At 36.1% G+C, this 17,543-nt stretch overlaps 1 protein-coding gene across 14 annotated transcripts; it reads right to left on the bottom strand.

The window, feature by feature from the left end:
* Positions 1–353: 353 nt before the first annotated feature.
* LOC105033907 (zinc finger CCCH domain-containing protein 18) lies at positions 354–6,069 on the bottom strand. 14 transcript variants are annotated; one of them, XM_073247482.1, is made up of 10 exons: positions 5,912–6,069; positions 3,858–4,808; positions 3,507–3,674; positions 3,191–3,370; positions 2,377–2,430; positions 1,849–1,925; positions 1,487–1,657; positions 1,253–1,346; positions 985–1,018; positions 354–867 (listed from the first exon to the last, which is right to left on the bottom strand). In XM_073247482.1, exons 2-10 carry the CDS (start codon positions 4,790–4,792, stop codon positions 700–702), a joined length of 1,881 nt encoding a protein of 626 aa, XP_073103583.1. In that variant the 5' UTR covers positions 4,793–4,808; positions 5,912–6,069; the 3' UTR covers positions 354–699. The 14 variants fall into 14 exon arrangements, with proteins under 14 accessions (XP_073103583.1, XP_073103586.1, XP_073103584.1 ...); XM_073247485.1 differs by having other exon boundaries at positions 1,861–1,925; XM_073247483.1 differs by lacking the exon at positions 5,912–6,069 and adding an exon at positions 5,466–5,800.
* Positions 6,070–17,543: the final 11,474 nt, after the last annotated feature.

Here is a 17,543-nt window from a genome sequence, read left to right as displayed (position 1 = left end):
TGGTGGAGTCGAGCAATACACTCTCTGACAAAAGAAAGGAAAGCTGAAAACCTTATGAAGAATTCTTTTGAAAAGGAAGGTCCTTATCCTCTGGTTACTTGCGTTTTTGAATGGAACAACTGGCTGCAGCACCAAGATAATAGCTTATCAAACTATCCAGCTAATTAACATAATAAATGACCTCAGCAACAAATACAGCACATGAAACAGCAAAAGTACTTATGCCAAACTGATTTCATAGCAAAAATAAGTGGTGGCCACAGTTTATGACAATGATAGGCTTCTATACTGCTTTATATAAAGAGATTAGAAACATGCATGACATCCAGACATGCCATGAACAAAATCCAACCTTAACTCAATATTTGATTTATTTAACAAAATATGAAACTATCTTTGCTTACAGATAGAACTATATTGCGATATTCTACTTCTTTGATGTAATTTATCTCCTATATGTAGAAGAAGTGATTCAACAACTTCAGTCTGATCCCTGAACTATTTATGCTCACTGATTCACTAGATTACATATCTTCTAAGTATCAAGCCTTTGCTCCTGTGATTTACAGTGACGAGTATACGACTTTTCCTGTATATTTTGTATTATCTTTGGCGCCTTCTTCACAAGCATCAAGTGGAGGAAGCTTCTACTGCTGCGACTGATGGGTATATAGAACTTGTTCAAGAGCCTGTCACTGGTCAAGGGAATTGAAGAAAAAGGAAAATTTCTGTACTGATTTGTAGCAGTCTGGTACACAGTATTCTGCCTCTAACTGTCCTCTTCTGTTCTTTCTCTATATAGCTGTGGAAATGCTGCTTCCTACCCAAGGTGATGAGAAAGGACTGTCTGGAAGTTCGATATGGCCACTACAAAGGAGAATACAAGTACAAATGTAAGCCGTGGAAAAGTGCCGAGCTACCATCCAATAGCAGCTTAAAGTTAAAGAGGAGCATTAATGAGATATAAAGAAGAGCAAGATTCACCAGCTTGTAAATATCATTGACCAGTGGTACCTCCCTGATTTTAACAAAAAATATGGTAACAAGATAGGCATTATAACTGAGAGCAAGTCCAAATCTAATGATAACTGATACAGTTTCTACAGCCTTTTCATGGTCCAAATCTAAAAATACAGATCAGTATAAAAGGAATGGAAAAGGAAAAATCCAAATTTAATGGGAGAATCAAGGGGAGATTATTGAAAAATTTACGCATCATGCTTCAATTTATTGTTCCAACTTATTCACTTACCTATCTTGCTCACTGTAGTTGTCGCTCGTCTGTGTAGCTGCGCCATCACTTGTAGAACCACTGTTTAGAACAACCGGCATATTACTGACATGAACTGTCAAAGAAAAAAATGATCTATGAGAGCATTACATGGAAAAAAAAAAAAAGGAGTTTTATGAAGAGAAAGTAAACACTATTTATTAATAAAGAAGAATTATTTTTAAGAAATAATAGAATATTCTTTTTTGCTTTCACCTTCTGGAACGTTTAGTTCATCAATCCTATTACCAGTGTCCGGCTGTGGCATTAGTTGCTTAGTGGTTAGCTGCAGCTCAAGGAGGCGTCTTCTCTCAAGTTCAATTGCATATTCATGTTCTTCAATTAGTTGTTTTTTTGAAGGTCCATAACCATCACATAATCTTGGCACTGAAAGAGGTGGAGAATTTATTCATACTCCAGAGCTACTTACCCCTCCCTACGGGGGCGGGGGGGGGGGGGGGGGGGGGTGAGAGAGAGAGAGATGTGGTGGTGGCAGGGAGGACAAAAAGAAATAAAGAAAGAACAGAATATCAAATATAGACAGAGAGTGGTTATGACCAAATATGACGAATCTTCACCTGCATTTATACCTGGATCCATTTCAAGATGTTGATAAGAATGATATCCTGGAAGCTCCATTTTTTCAGCATACTTTCTGCAAATATAAAACATCTCAAAATAATCAAAAAATTATTCAAAGAGTAAAAAAAGGTATGGTCAGATTTACAAATTTTACACACAGACAACTATTGTTTTCACAACATCACATGCTTTAGAAAACATTATTTGTGATAGGTGTTCCTTGCCAATACAAACACCCCCATGCATGCATCTCTCTCTCTCTCTCTCTCTCTCTCTCTCTCTCTCTGTGTGTGTGTGTGTGTGTGTGTGTGTGTAGAAACCTCATTCCCTTTCAGCAACTCACAACATGATAGAAAGAGTTTAAAACTGCAGATCCAACAATTAATGAATTCTTAAAATAAATGCATTCATTTGCCAAAACATAAATGCTTTTCGATTTTAAATGAAATAAATGAATAGAGCAGATACCAGAGCATGATATTAGCAAATTTAAATTTCAAAATTACCAATTAGCATGGATGTACCTCGTATCACATGAAAGCAACAGCTCAGTGTGCCAAGAAGATTCTACAAGCTTCCTGATATACATGGCAATAAAGCTACAGGCATTACTCAGAGGTCAACAAAATTATAATCCACGTGACACATGATGTGCAGAAATTTTTAAGGGTGGTGAGCATACTGTTAATTATATATCTTAGGTGCTGGTTACAAGTTCGATAGAAAAAATATTTAAAAAAATTATCACACTCTGGGCTTCATATAGGATTGAAAGTTCAACAATCATCGTGTACTTTACAGAGTTATCGTGTCTGAAATGTGTCAGTCAACTGTAGCGAATCTCAGGATGTTAAGCCATTGTTCCTCTATAAACAGTTTTCTGCAATGCAAATCCCATGGAGCTCTCCTTGTACCACTCCAAGATAAGCACTTCAAACACCTGCTGACCCAATACAGACAGAACAAGTGGGAGCGGCTACACCTCTGCACTATTTTAGCTGGGAGTTGATTTGACTGTTTTTTGAGTTTTTCTTATCATTCTATCTCACCAGGACTTTATATGCATTTGCAGAAGCCTTATAAACAGGAACTTGTAAAAGACAAGAGTATTAACAGCATAGTGGGAAAAGATTGATTTTTGAAAACTGATTTCCTTAAATGATTGAGAGAGCATTAAAGTGGGGAAAAAAGATTAACCAAGAAAATCCAGAACAAAGAATAGAAGACACAAGAACCTTAACATAATGCTAATCTAACAAAAGTCAGTTTTTTACTGCACAAACATGGCAATGTCATGAAAGAAGAAACCAGTCGATTAGAGTGGCAGTGGATACTGACCTGTCAGCGAGCTTTGGTTTTTCCTTGTAGGGCTTAACCAAAACACGGAAGCCACCAATATAATGAGGACTTCCCTTTGCTAAAATAAGTTTTACAGTTTCTGGATAGTGGAAGCTGACAAACCCAAACATTCGTTTCTCTTGTCGCGGAATTCTCACATCACGGACAGGACCATACTGCCTGATCAGATACAGAAGGCAGTACCCAATAAATGTTGGAAACTTGTTTCAATACAAGGGAACATTCAACAATCTTGTTTTGTAGGACACAACTAACATGGTTCTTTGAACTTTCTCAAGGAGGAGGAGGAGAATACCTGAAGTAGTTGACAACATCTTCCTCTGTGAATTTGCTTTCAGCTGGGAAAGTAAGATAAATTTGATGAGAGCTGCCAAGTGATGCTCCCTGATCACTTCTCTCATTCCTGTACTCCATGTACTTTGGAGCTTCTTCCGCTAGTACCACCGCATGCTGCCCATGTGGTCTGCAATTCAATTATGGCCATAGTTTATGGAGATTTTAAAGTTCAAGAATTTAGTACTCTCACATTATCTTTCACTAAAATAGTTTTTCTGTCCAAGAGAATTGAAGAGCACACATTATCCAAGTAGGACTAAATATTGAAACCAGAAGCACCAAAAACAACCATGCTAAAGCAACAAAGTACCTATCTATAAGCCGAATGCTTTTTAGTCGGGCAAGCAACTTTGTCAAGCTGAAACCAGCCTTCCCATGACGCTGGCTCTCAGTAAGGTAACCCTCAGCCTGAAGCACCTTCCCATACTTCTCAAGATACAGCATGGGCAATGAGGCTATAGAAACCGGCATCCCTCTCCTTGATCTCAAAAGCTCTATGATCTCGATTTCCAACCTCTCCAGTGACCCAGGCAGAAAAGCTTGGTCTTCATTACCCAACTCATTAAAATTTGGAATATAGTTATAGGATAATCCATCAGGGATGATCTGACCATGGGAGAACCTACAATTAATACCATGCTTACAATAACCCTTGTTAAAATAATGGCAGGCTTTGATAGGAAATTCTTGTAAACCAGGAGGTAATCTCAAGCTAGTCCTTAAACCCAAATCTCCACCCAATGCCACCTCCGGGTAGTAGTAATTGCCAGCTAAATCAGACCCCAAGAGGTTCACAGGATGTAACTGTTCCTCAAAACCAATAAACTCGCCTTGATGATGGGGACCTCCAATAAAATCAACATATGAAGGAGGAAGAAGGTCAAAATTGTGAACAGATGTTTGCTGTTCAGCTGATTGATGAGGCTCCCAACATGGAGCTGGGACACGAAAGCTTGAAGGAGATGAGAACGATCGAGGACAAGTGGGAGGAGGGGACATACATCGGGGTGGCTGATCAGGAAGGAGCTGCATAGAACTCAAAGTGTTGGGTTTCGGAGATGAAGAGAGATAAGCTTTGGCTTCATTAATCAGAGAAAGAATCATTTTATCAGGTCCAAAGGCATACTCCATCATTTCTTGATGTGTATGCTTCAAAAGAAGGTAGCCAATGATCTTGGTGGCACTCTCCGGCTCGAGATCTTGGATTCGATTAAGTAGAATCTTTGTACATTCAGTTACCTCCATTGTCTAATTCTTGTCTCTGCATATACCAAAGGAAAGCAAGAGAACGTTACAAAGAGAGGAAGTGAACATTTAGTCTAGAACCACCACAATATGAAAGCAAGAACAGTTTTCATGTAAAATAGTAAAAAACTACATGGTTGGCTGAAATCATGAAGGTTTTTCACAAAGCAGAGTATAACAAGTTTACATAACCAAAATAAGCCAAGTTAAAAATATAAGCGTCCATCAAAGCAAGTCTCATAACATCAAAATAATAATCCAAACCGTGGTAACTATGGAAAATAACAGATCTGGCAAAGCAATGACCTTTTATCTAGAAGACAAAAAATAACACCATAACCACCGCCAACACCACTAGAAGAAGAAGAAGAGGAAGAAGAAGAGGGGAAACTGGAACAGCAAAAGGGAGGAAGAAGAATGAAAACCATTCGATTTCTTATGCTTTATTTAGTACATGTTTTACTCTCTTCCCGTCCAAATCCGTAATCCGTGTTATGAATAGCCTTAAAACTCTCTAACCTTAAAATTTTAAGCAGCAGTTTCCATCCAGATAAAGAACTATGGGAACAATCTCTTGGGCTAGAAAAGTGGAGAAAATCCCCCAACAAAAAAGTAGCATATATCCACGATAAAAAAAAAAGATTATGAAAGAAAACCAATAATAAACCTTTACCTTTTGAAAAGCACACCTCTACAGACTGATATGTTAATAGTGGGTATCTTTTACATCTTTTTAGCACAACCACAACCAAACCCTACCATATTTAACCAGAACCATATGAAACAGGCATTATTTAACATAAAAGGGATGATTTTTTCTCTAGTCCATCCACAGCAATGGCAGAGTAGATGAGGGGCAGAAAAAGGAGGCATCTTTTCCCTCAAAACCTACTCCCATCTCCATCAAAGATGAAGAGTAACATTCATTCGAGAAATCCATTTCTAATATCGTCTCTTTTACAAGAAATAACAGAGAAGAAGGAATAAAACTGAGATCCTAACCACCAATCTGCCTAAAAAAAACACATGCATCCACTCAAGTCATCTTAAAAATCTCTTTTTTCGTGGTCTTTTGAAGTAAATGCAGAGGAAAAAAATGCCTATTTTGCTGACACTTACTCTACTATGGGATGCTTAGCATCTAATCCTTCATCTCTCTGCAAGACTGCATCAACTTAAAGAGGACTACTGGAGGGAGAAATAAGAAAAATAAACAAATAAATAAAGAACTCGCTGCCTGTGTTCTAAACGAGGTGCAGGCATATATATATATATATATATAATTGGCAATTTATTTATTTAAGGAATTTTATGATATATATATATATATTTAAAACATGTATTTAAAATATAATAATGGGACATGGAGGAATTACAGACTGTATTTCTTTAACTTCCCGTGTGATTTGCGAGAATTATGGTGAGGAAAACGGCAATTTGCCAAAAGGCACCACTGATTGTTCAACCTAAATGACATAAATGCCCCTAACATATAAGGGATTGACTAGATGATCCTGCATGGCTTGATGTTGAAGATTAGGCTTTAATTAAGAGACTCGTTAAACTCAACTCCAAACACATAAAAATTACAATATTTGCTTAGTAGTAACCAATCAGTATACTAAAATGCAAGTATATGATTCTACAAGATATTCATATGATATAACAGAAGGAGTTGCAAATATCCGAGAAGATGTTTTGTCACCAAGTATTGTGATTGTAATATGTTGTCGGCATAGATGGAGAGGCAGAAAATTAGATCCAATATCTTTTGAATATTCAATATTTTTCAAGTATGATTATAAAAAATAATGTGTTAAGAAGTATTAGATCGCACATCACAACCTTCGACGCCCATTCTGACGAAGAAAAATCTAAGTTTCGAGCACAAAAATTGCAAGGGTTGGCAAAAATTAAATGGATGACTAGATTGTCTGGAATACTTAGATTTCTTTTGAGTCCTCTATCTTTCTAATTATTGTTATTAGATGCTCTCTATCCTAAACTATTTTAGCATGAGCTTGGATCTTTTTTCTTCTAAAAACATAATATTATAGCTGGATTTCTTTTTTTTTTCTTTTAACCTAGGATTACAAAAGACACCATTGCCTGGTTATCTCTAGGGTTTCTACCTTCATAAGGACTTTATGCTGAATATCTCTGTCTCCTAATTATTTTAAGGCAAATTTAATATTTTGTTCTTGATAAGATAATATGAGAGCAAGATTTCTAATTCACACTATCGGGGCATAATTGTCACGACAAAGTATGCATAATCCTATAAATTTTTATACCTATGAAAGCTTGGGAGCATCTCATAATTGCTATGACTTACCAAATCTCGACAATTTATCAATTTTCTTATTTATCAATCTGTACTATTGGATCATTCCACTAGATTCTTGTAATTATTTTTAGATATATCGAAAGGCCAATCAACTTATGTAGCTGTTACTTAGGGAAGCGAGCCTGTTATAGTGCTACGAATGTTTAGTTTTGACGTCATTCTCAGAAAGTCATAAGAAGCTCGCATCTGCAATATATGAATATTACAATTGGCCATAAGAACAGTTAAATCCAAGATTTTCTATAATGATTTTGAATAGTACTTGATTGTCGTCATTCATATCTTATATCTATCTTGTGAAAAAGAAAATCCTTAAAACGATGTTCGTTATTAGAATTCACGTGATTACCATGTGAGAAAGAAAATTAAACACGACAAGATGGAAAGAGAAAAAACTTCTAAAATCTATATAGAATTTAAACTCTTTAAAAAATTGAAAAGCTAAATATCAATAAATAGCGTTCCACCATCCATCTATCCATACTTCCAATCGTAAGCATTGTATATATTGAATTTTGACCAAACAACTTGCCTCTCTTATGACAACTTGTGCATCCTTTTTTTGAACTAGCATGAGCCACATTTCTTGTAGAGCTATACTTTAGTCTTAAAGCAATGTATTCTCATAACTAAATCTGAAAATACCCATAGAATATCCATTTCAATCCTAATGATTCATTTAAGTTATAGCACATGCTGCTGACTTTCCATATATCATGTTTGTTGACTATCCATAAATGAACTATTTAATTTTAATTAGATTCGAATGTGATATACAATATATGTCGCTGTAGAAACCCTATTTCAACTTAGCAAAAAGCATCTATTATTATTTTCATCAAATTCCAAATCATAGTTTCATAGAAATATTAAACTATCATGGTTCAATTTATCTTAAATTTCAATCATACATTGCATGTGTATAAGCTAACACATATTAGTAGCTCTCTCTTTTGTGTTGTGTTTTCTTCTTTAAGAGAGATGAGCTTATTGGTATAATTGGTATAACTTGCTTATTTTTTTATGGTAAATAATCGGTATAGTTTGTTCAAGGCTTATGCATAATAAAATTGATTAATGCTTCATGACTTCCAAGTTAGCTCTTCCAATGTCTTTGCCTGGAAAAAGGTCGAATTGGACAATTAACATTCTAAGCCCATTGGTTAAATCATTATCTAGAAAAGCATTCATATACCACAAACGAAAGTAAACTCTAGAAACCACCCAATCCTTCCCCAAAAAACTAATAATTTAAATAAGAATTCATGAAAATTTAATTTTTGAGTATTTCTAAATATAAGAAAAAGTTAAGCTGATAAAACAAAATTTAACAAAAGCAAATGTTGTGGCACTGTGCATGCTTTCCACTTGCCTTGGGAGATTGGTACGTGGACAAAGAAGTCAATGCCGGACAAAAAGAGGGCATTTGCGTCACTGGAAGAGGTTCCACGTCACTAGTGAGTAGTGACCACTTCACTGGCCAAAATAGCTCATACGAGTTTAGTGTCCGTGTCTGTGAAACTGAGTCACCAGGGAGTAGTGACCAGTTCACCGGCCAAAATAGCTCTGTTAAGTAGCCAACGAGTATAGTGTCCGTTTCTATGAAACTAGAAAATATCCATCCACATGAGCGAGTGGGCGACGTTTGGAGGCTTCACGGATTTCCGTTACAACAGGACACTTTTTTTTTTTTTTTTTCATATAGAAAAAGGCAACGGCTTGCAATAACTCTAGGAATATGGGTTTCCCATAAGTCTAGTAACACCATACATGTACTTATCATATGCTCTTTTTTTTTTTTTTTGGCAAAAATCATATGCATTTGTTTTGATGGGCGAATTGTTGGTAAATATTGAGGGATGGAGACTAGATGATGATTCTTGGGTGCAATGCCGTAATAATTCATCAAATTTCGTGCAAGCAAATCTTAGCATATGGCCCCTTTCGTATAGAGCATGGATGCTCTGCAGTGCATTGTTTGTCTACCGCATTGTATCATAGAGTGCTCGATAGTTGCTACGCCATTCGTTCGCGAAGACAAAGAGCTATCAAACAAGATGGTGTGCTGTACGGTGTATTGTTATTGATAAATATCCATCTCCTATGACGGTAATCAAGTGCGCTATATTACTCTAAAGTGAAAAACGTACACCACAAAGGTCCTAAGCCTTCTATAAGCAAATAGGCTATAAATATTGACCATGATACCGAACGACGCATGAATGATGATGTATACAACTTTATACTAGTGATTATTGTTGGGATAGATCCTCATCATCCAATCGACCTCATCCAACCGGTCTCGATCGGAGGCTTATCTCGATAAAAGCCGATATCATTGGAAGAATACCAACGTGAAGCTACTAATGCGAAGTCGGAACATGGAAATCATCATAAAGCCGATCTCAGCATAAAGTCGGAATCACCAGAAGGCTGACCTCATCAGAAGATCGTGGTCTCCAAAAAATCGGCCTCATCAGGAGGCCCATCTTGTTTGGAAGCTGAGACCGGTAGAAGTCCAATCTCAGCATCATCTGGACATGGTGGGTCTTCGTCACTCAACCAACCTCATCCAACCAACCTCGATCGGAGGCCTATCTCAGTAAAAAAATGACGTCATTGGGAGAATACCAATATGAAGCTACCAATGTGGAGCTGAATCATGAAGATCATCATAAAGCTAGTCTTGGTGCAAAGCCGAGGTCATCACAGGGCTAATCTTATCAGAAGATCATGGTCCCCAAGAAATCGGCCTCATCGAGAGGCCCATCTCGTCTGGAAGCGGAGGTCGGTAGAAGTCCGACCTCAACATCATCTCTGGATGTGGAGACATTATCCAAGTTAAAGGCTACATCGGCCAATGATCGGCTTGTTTCTCCGACATCATTGGTGAAAAATCGATGTACTTACCTGTCGCAACAGCCCTGGTCTGAAGGTTCTTCAGCTGCCTACAGCACCTGATACTTCAAATCGGTCATCTACCGATCTGACTTTCCAACCCTACTTGATAAGCTCGGGACTGCTGGCATACAGGGTACTCACCTCGGACTACTTCCAAGCCCTTTCATCTTGCTCCGACTAGTGGCCGACCTAGATATTGACATCGGCCAAATAGCTGACGATCAAGTACGGCCACCATACGATCCTATCGAATCACATCAAGTCGCATCATCCTGAGATCATACCCTAAGCGGCCTGTCGCGCACCATGATAGGACACCACAAAGTCATTAATTATGCCACATACGCATAATAAGACCCACCGTCATGACCATTGGCGTGCCGGATAAAAGGCATATCCGCTGATGGGGCCATTTAAAGATGCCCCCATGCGGCTCCATATGATTGGGTGTTATCGAAATATATTCCCATCCTTTCATCCTTCATTCTGCTCTCTCTATAAATGGAGATAAGAGAAGACCCCTAGGAGGTACGCACACTCAATACTCAGAGCCCAAAACTCTGCCTCACTTGCTCCTCCACTTGTTGAGCTAAAGACTGACTTGAGCGTCGAAGTGTCCTCGCCAGAGCCATCTCCGATGAAAGCTTTTCTTGCAGGTTTCCTTAATGCTACTAGACACCGCGGCTGACTTTTCCGTCCAGCCCAAGTTGACCTCATCTCCATTCAGTGCACCGGGAGCCCTCGCTCCCGATCTCGGCCCTCTTGACTGTGCCTTCTCTCCGGTGAGTGGTCCTTCTCCATCGATCTCCGGCCGTCCGACACTTAAGCACGACAATCTGACTATCCCATCGAAGACGAGCCGCAACAGCTATGTAATTAAGATTTATATAGAGAATGATTTAATAGAGATAATAATTTAGCCCCACCTATCGGTTATCTAACCCGATCCGAACTGAATGGAACGGATTTAATTTGATCCGGTTAGAATCTAGAACAGATATAGGTTCCAAAAAAAATATCCGAAGCAGATTCAGATCGGTTAATGATATGCTTTGCCTCGAATCTAACCCAATATAACCTTAATCTATATTATTCTTTTAAAATTATAATTATTTTATTATATTTATATGTATTTAACTCGATCCGATCCCTCTTATCTATCCGATCCGATCTAATCCGATCTGACTCGCATCTCAATTTGACTGATCCATGTATCCGATCTGACCCGACTTGAGGTGGGTACAGGATAGTATAGGTATGAAGTTTTTAATTACGAGATAGATATGAATATTAGTGGACTTGGTATTTATCTGACCCATTGCCATCCCTATTATTTAAGCTAAACCCAGCACATCTAGTGACTAAATTGATTGTAGGGTCGAATCCAAGAGAAGATTTGGATTGAGAGGACTAGAGCCAATCCTCAAACCACAAATTCTAAGTAGGCTTCAACAGGGCCAAACCCAACCCCAAATTATAAGTTTGTGTTGGATTATTGGATAATGAAATATCCGGGCCCAAGGCCCATTCATTTTAGATCGGATTGGATTGGATTGCTTAAGCCACGTGGGGATCACATATAACAGACACGTTGTATTTTCTCCCATCCATGTGTGATCCCAAATGAAAAAAAAAAAAAGATCGTGATTTTAGGGGTTAAGGACGATCTCTGTGAGAGAAACAGAGCATCATTTGTTTGGATCTTCATCACCGGCAACCGAACTTCCAAGTTCTCTGACTCATTTTCTCCAATCTTTTTCCCTTAATCTGTTCCTTTCTCTCTCTTGCTCGTTCCTCTATATTCCCCTCTCACGTCTCTCTATCTGTCTCCCATTCCACATTCTTCTGACCTTTCCATTAACCAGAGAGGAAATAGGTCCTACAGCCTTTTTCTCTTTTATTTCTATTCTCCTTCCACCGCATCTCATCTCTCACATCCCATCTCTTTCTTTCTTTATGAAACTAGGCAAAAAAAAATCAGAAGAAGAATTATAGATTGAATTTATTAATAAGTGGAATGCCTTATCTTCTTATAGGGTCAGTCCTATAGGTATGTGGTGGCGTGTTATCCATCATGGGATTTGGCATGGTCCATTGGACTTGGTCCAAATAATAATTAGATGGTCGTCATCAAGTCCTCAATTATGATTTTGAGATTAGAGGCGTGACAATTAAAGTGATATCAAAATAGTTAAAGATCATATATAGATGTAGTGGTGAATAGAGGAGGAAAACCATATAAAGTTGTAAGGCAATGGGATCTTAGTGTTGAGGTGTCACACCCCCGACCCGAGATTTTGAATCGAGGATCATGACAACCGCCGCATACTCATAGAAAACTCTTCCCATAAGCATGCAAGGCATCTTATCATACTATCCTAAAACAACAGCGGAATAATTAGTCAACAATTTAAATCTAAAATATAACGACCTAAACTTTTTCTTTAATATCTCAATAAATTCAACAACAATTCAAAGACTTGGCATCAAATTCAATAAGCCTTTCAACCTAAAATAAAAGTATGAAGATACTGCTTCTGATCACTCTTCCATTCATATCTTGTATCATCTTAATTCCTCAACATCTGTAAAAACAGTAAAATAAGAGGTAATGAGCTAGACAGCCCAGTAAGCAATGATCACTTCTCAACAGATTTCATCACGCATATAAGTAAATAATCATTTATAGAAAATAAGCATATAGAGTTCATCAATTCAAAATCAATTTCAATTATGCAATATAATTCATGCAAAATTCATTTCTTTTCCAAAAATTTAAGTTTCTTTCGAGATTTCAATTTCTTTTGTTCTTCAATTTCTTTTCGTCAACCATGAGCTATGACCACATTATCCCTGTGGCAGGGTCATAATACCGCGTATCTGCTTGCGGTGGACTGCGAATCATCTGGCAGCCAAGTCCTTTGGAAACGCTGGTCTAACTGGCGGTTTTGTCGCTGGTCTATCTGGCGACATGTCGCTGGTCTTACTGGCGACATAAATCCTCAGGACAGTCAATTGCCAACGTATATGCCCCCGTTGGCGGGGTCCTTAACACAGTCAGGTTGTCAATTCTTATTGTTTCTTATATCATAATTCTTCATAAATCATGTTTCATATTCTAATTTTGATAATAAAACATATAATCATGTAGTATCGAAATAAATCAATATAATGCATCATGAAATCAATATATTCAATCATGCTTCATCATAACATTTCAAATAAGATATTTTCATAACAAAATATACCATTCATTCAATTCATGCATCGTTTCACAAATCATGTCAGAAGAATACACTATAATTTGCCGATGAATCTAGAAAAGGTGAAACATTACTTACCTCGAACGCATTCCAATAAATCCATAAAATTCTATAAATTTTCTTCCAAAAATTCTGTTCGTAGATCATATCGCGATATCCTATGATCAAACATCCACAATCTTATACAGAATCAATTTGAATAATTAGAAAGAATACGAATTCTATATTTCAACGGTTTAGATTGGGTCCGATCATCTAATTTCATCTAATCAAAATCTAATTAGGACCTAAACGATCCAAAGTTTGACTATCAGATTAAATCGGATTCGAAGTGATAGGACCAAGGTTTCTTCATCGATTTCATAAAATCAAGTGGAGAGAGAAAATCAGAGGAGAGAGAATTCATGAGGTACAATTCGATTTGATCAGGTGACACAATTCAACATTACGATTGGTCCAATATCTCAATTGGTGAAATCAATATGATCAAATCAAGTCATGGCTAAATCGGGATCATGGATGATCAAATCTAAAGATTCATGGTCTGATTAGAGTGGGTGCCAGTACGTTGTCTGACAATCATGGATCAGGGTTCTTCATTAGAATCAGATCAGACTTATTAAAAGAAATTTCTTCATTCACTAACCTTTTTTTTTTTTAGAGAGAGAATCAATCAAGAGAGAGAATATTTTAGAGAGAGAAAATTCTAGAGAGAGAAAACTCATCTTGAATTCTTCAGATAATATGATTCAACAAATTCGATCGATCAGATCAAATCATGCTAAGATTATCATGTGGACAATTCAATAAGATCATGAGAAATAAAATCTAAAAATACTTGATCTGATCAAAGTGGATGTCGGTGTACCGTCCGACGATCACAGATCAAAAATCCATCATGAGGATTATTTAAATTCATCATCATTCTTTTCAAAATTTTAGAAATCTTAGGAGAGAGAAATAATCTAGAGAGAGGATTTTAGAGAGAGAAAGTAGAGAGAGAAAGTCTAATTCTAGAGAGAGAAAATACTAGTTCAGGCTGAAGGGAGAGAGGGAAGAGAGAGAAACTCTCTTTCTCATATTTTATTATTTATATCATTATTTATTAATTAATTTAATAATTTTTCTTTTCTTTTCTTTTCTTTTTTTTCTTTTCTTTTTCTTCTTTTTTTTTCTTTTTCTTCATGGAAGAGAGAGGAGAGAAAATCCTATTTATTATTATTATATTATTATTATTTTATTTTTCTTCTTTCTTTTTCTCTTTTTTTTTTTTTCCTTTTCCTTTTTTCTTTTTCTTTTTCTTCTTTTTCTTTTCTTTTTCTTTTCTTTTCCTTCTTCTTTTCTTTTTCTTTTTCTTTTCCTGGTTCTTCCCACGCCGGAACAGAGGACCGGCGTGGCCCATGTTTTGCCGGGCCGTTCAGGCCACGGCCGCCGCGGCGGAGGCCGGCGGCCGACGGGGGCCACTCCCCCGGTTACGAAGGGGCGTGGCCGGCGATCAATTCCGATCGTCGGCACCGGAAAATCCAAAGAAAAAAGCTCAAAAACAGGGTCTCTTTTCCGTTCGAAAATCGGCGACTCTCGTCGCCGGCAGCCGCGCACAGAAGCATGGGAGGAAGGGGAAGAAGGAAGGGAAGAAGAAGGAGACTTACCTCAGCCTCCGGAGACCTCGCCGGCGAGCAATTACGGTGAGAATCGACCGGTGTCCGCGGCTCTAATTCGAGGAAATCGGAGAGAAAGAGAGAGGGAGGAAGCCAATGATCGGTCTCAAGAGGGAGAGGATCTTCTTATAGAGGACCCTAGGACTCCGAGGGGTCCTAGGAGTCCTAATTTGCCCGGGAATCGCCGGAGAAGAAGACTCCTACCGGGAGTCTTCTTCCCGGTTGCTCTGTTTTTTTTTTTTTTTTTGGGCTTTGATCGACTGGCTGGGCTAGGCTATCACATTCTTCACCCCTAAAAAAAAATTTCGTCCTCGAATTTTTTTTTGCTTGAGTCTTCATACTTTCTTACTTGAATCTCATCCACAAATATTCTAATTCTTGATATAAATTCATTCTTAAATCATTTCATAAGAAAAAGTCGATACATCAAATATCTATCTGAAACGGAACCATTCATTTTCTTATTTATCAAGATCCACGTCTCAAAGATTTTCAATGTTTCAAGATTTCAAAATTATGATCTTATTTCCTGTAAAAATTAACATTCAATATCTCATGACTCAAATTAAAATCAAATCTATCTCTTGTGAATAGAAGAGGATCAATGTCTCTATTCTTGCATAAGAACTTCATTCATCATCATCATTCATTTTTTTTTTTTATATTTATTTCAAAATATTTACCACTCTTAATTTCAACCCATCATAAGATAGGAAAAACATACTTATGTGAATCATTTGATGATATCACAATCAATCAAAATTCAAAAATATTTCTCTTATTCATACTTTCAAAGGTTGAACATTTATCATTTCAATCTCATTCTCGAACTTTTGATATTTTATTTCTTGATGCAACTTCATCATTAAGTCATTTCATAAAGATTAATATCACCATTGTTGATTGAATCAATATCACTATTTCTAGTCATCGAAATTTTCTTACTCAAACCCTCAAACTCTTAAATATTCTAAGTATATCAATTTTCTTTATCTAAATATTAACATCTCTTAATTAATCGATTCATTATCAAATTATGAATAACTCCAATCCATCTTTTGTAGAACAATCGTCAATATCAATAGATAACCTTAATCTTTTTCATTCAGTCGGAGAAATAATACTAATCAAAAGAGTTCAAACTTCAAATTTCATTATACTCTGGAGATAATTATTTGAGTACTAATCTAAGATCAAAATCATCATTCGATAAACAATCTCAAATTCTTCTTAATAAATAAAAAATTATAAAATTTAATTCTAGAATAGAGAAAATTTATCTCTAAATATTCTAAATCTAAAATCAAAAATCAAAGGTCCACTCATCCTAGAATTAGGATGCTAATTATTTTTTGTAGCATAGTAGGTGGAAGCACTACTTTTAAAAGTCACATTAGGATATCTAAAATGATTCAAAATTTTAAAATATTATTCTTTCTAATGTCAATAAATTTTTTTGTATCAAACCATATCATCTATCATAATTCTTTGACTCAAAGAATCAAGATTCCTGACTTACTCAAAGTAATCCAAATTACCATGCTACCGCTGCGCACTCTGATCTAACAGTCAAAATTTCTTAGCTTCACCAAAAAAGTTTGATCAAATTATTTCTTTACCTTATCAATAGAAAAGATCTAAAATTTCAAATTTCAATTGAAGTCAAAGATTAACTTTCGATTCTCATTCATACTTTTACTGGTGTACAAAAATCTTGATTAACCCTTGAGTCCAATATCATATTTAAAACCATCATATAGATTTACTATAATCAATATGAATCAAATCTTAATTCTTATATCACTTCAATTCGATAATTTTCAAATCAAAAATCTTTATAAGTCAAATCAATGAAAAAATCCTTCGATGCTCCACCAAATTTGGACATAATCAGAATATATATGGATTTCAAATCATTTTTTTTTTCTAAAATTTCTATCATTAGGATCTTCAATATCTATCAAATATCCTTTCATAATAATCATACAAACTTCAAAAAAATCAAATCTCCATTTAATAGTAGATTCAATTAGGGACCTCATTAACAAAAGCAAAAGAACTCCATATCAATTCCTAAATCCAAATTTCTAAATTGTAAATTCACATGGATCCCTTAATCTGAAATATAAATCAGATCTTTTATCTTAATCTAAAGGTATCAATTTTTCATTAACAACCTCAACAATAATATCAGAAAATCTCTTGATCAACTTAGATACGAAGTCTTTAAATTAAAATTTCATACACATCATGTAGTCTCCAAGAGACATAATAAGATCCATTATTTAGATCTAAGGATGATGATTAAAGCTTCTAGTATGATGAATATCCTATAATTTCAAAATCAATTTCATCAATAAGACATAGGTTTCTTTGCAATATCCTCAAATATGTATTCATCATAATATGCCACTTTATATATAATCCACATACCAAATTCAATTTCGATAAATATTCCAATCAAGCATCATAAAAGATTTTTCTTAGCCCATTCTGGAATAATATTTTATTATCAAATCTTTATCTTGTCAATAATAGTCAATCTCTCAACTAGAAGTAATATCATAATATTATTCTCACAT

The sequence above is a fragment of the Elaeis guineensis genome, chromosome 13, assembly GCF_000442705.2.
Source record: "Elaeis guineensis isolate ETL-2024a chromosome 13, EG11, whole genome shotgun sequence".
Lineage (NCBI taxonomy): Eukaryota > Viridiplantae > Streptophyta > Magnoliopsida > Arecales > Arecaceae > Elaeis > Elaeis guineensis.
The sequence above is the reverse complement of the archived record's forward strand: the minus strand, read 5'-3'. Positions and strand labels throughout refer to the sequence as shown.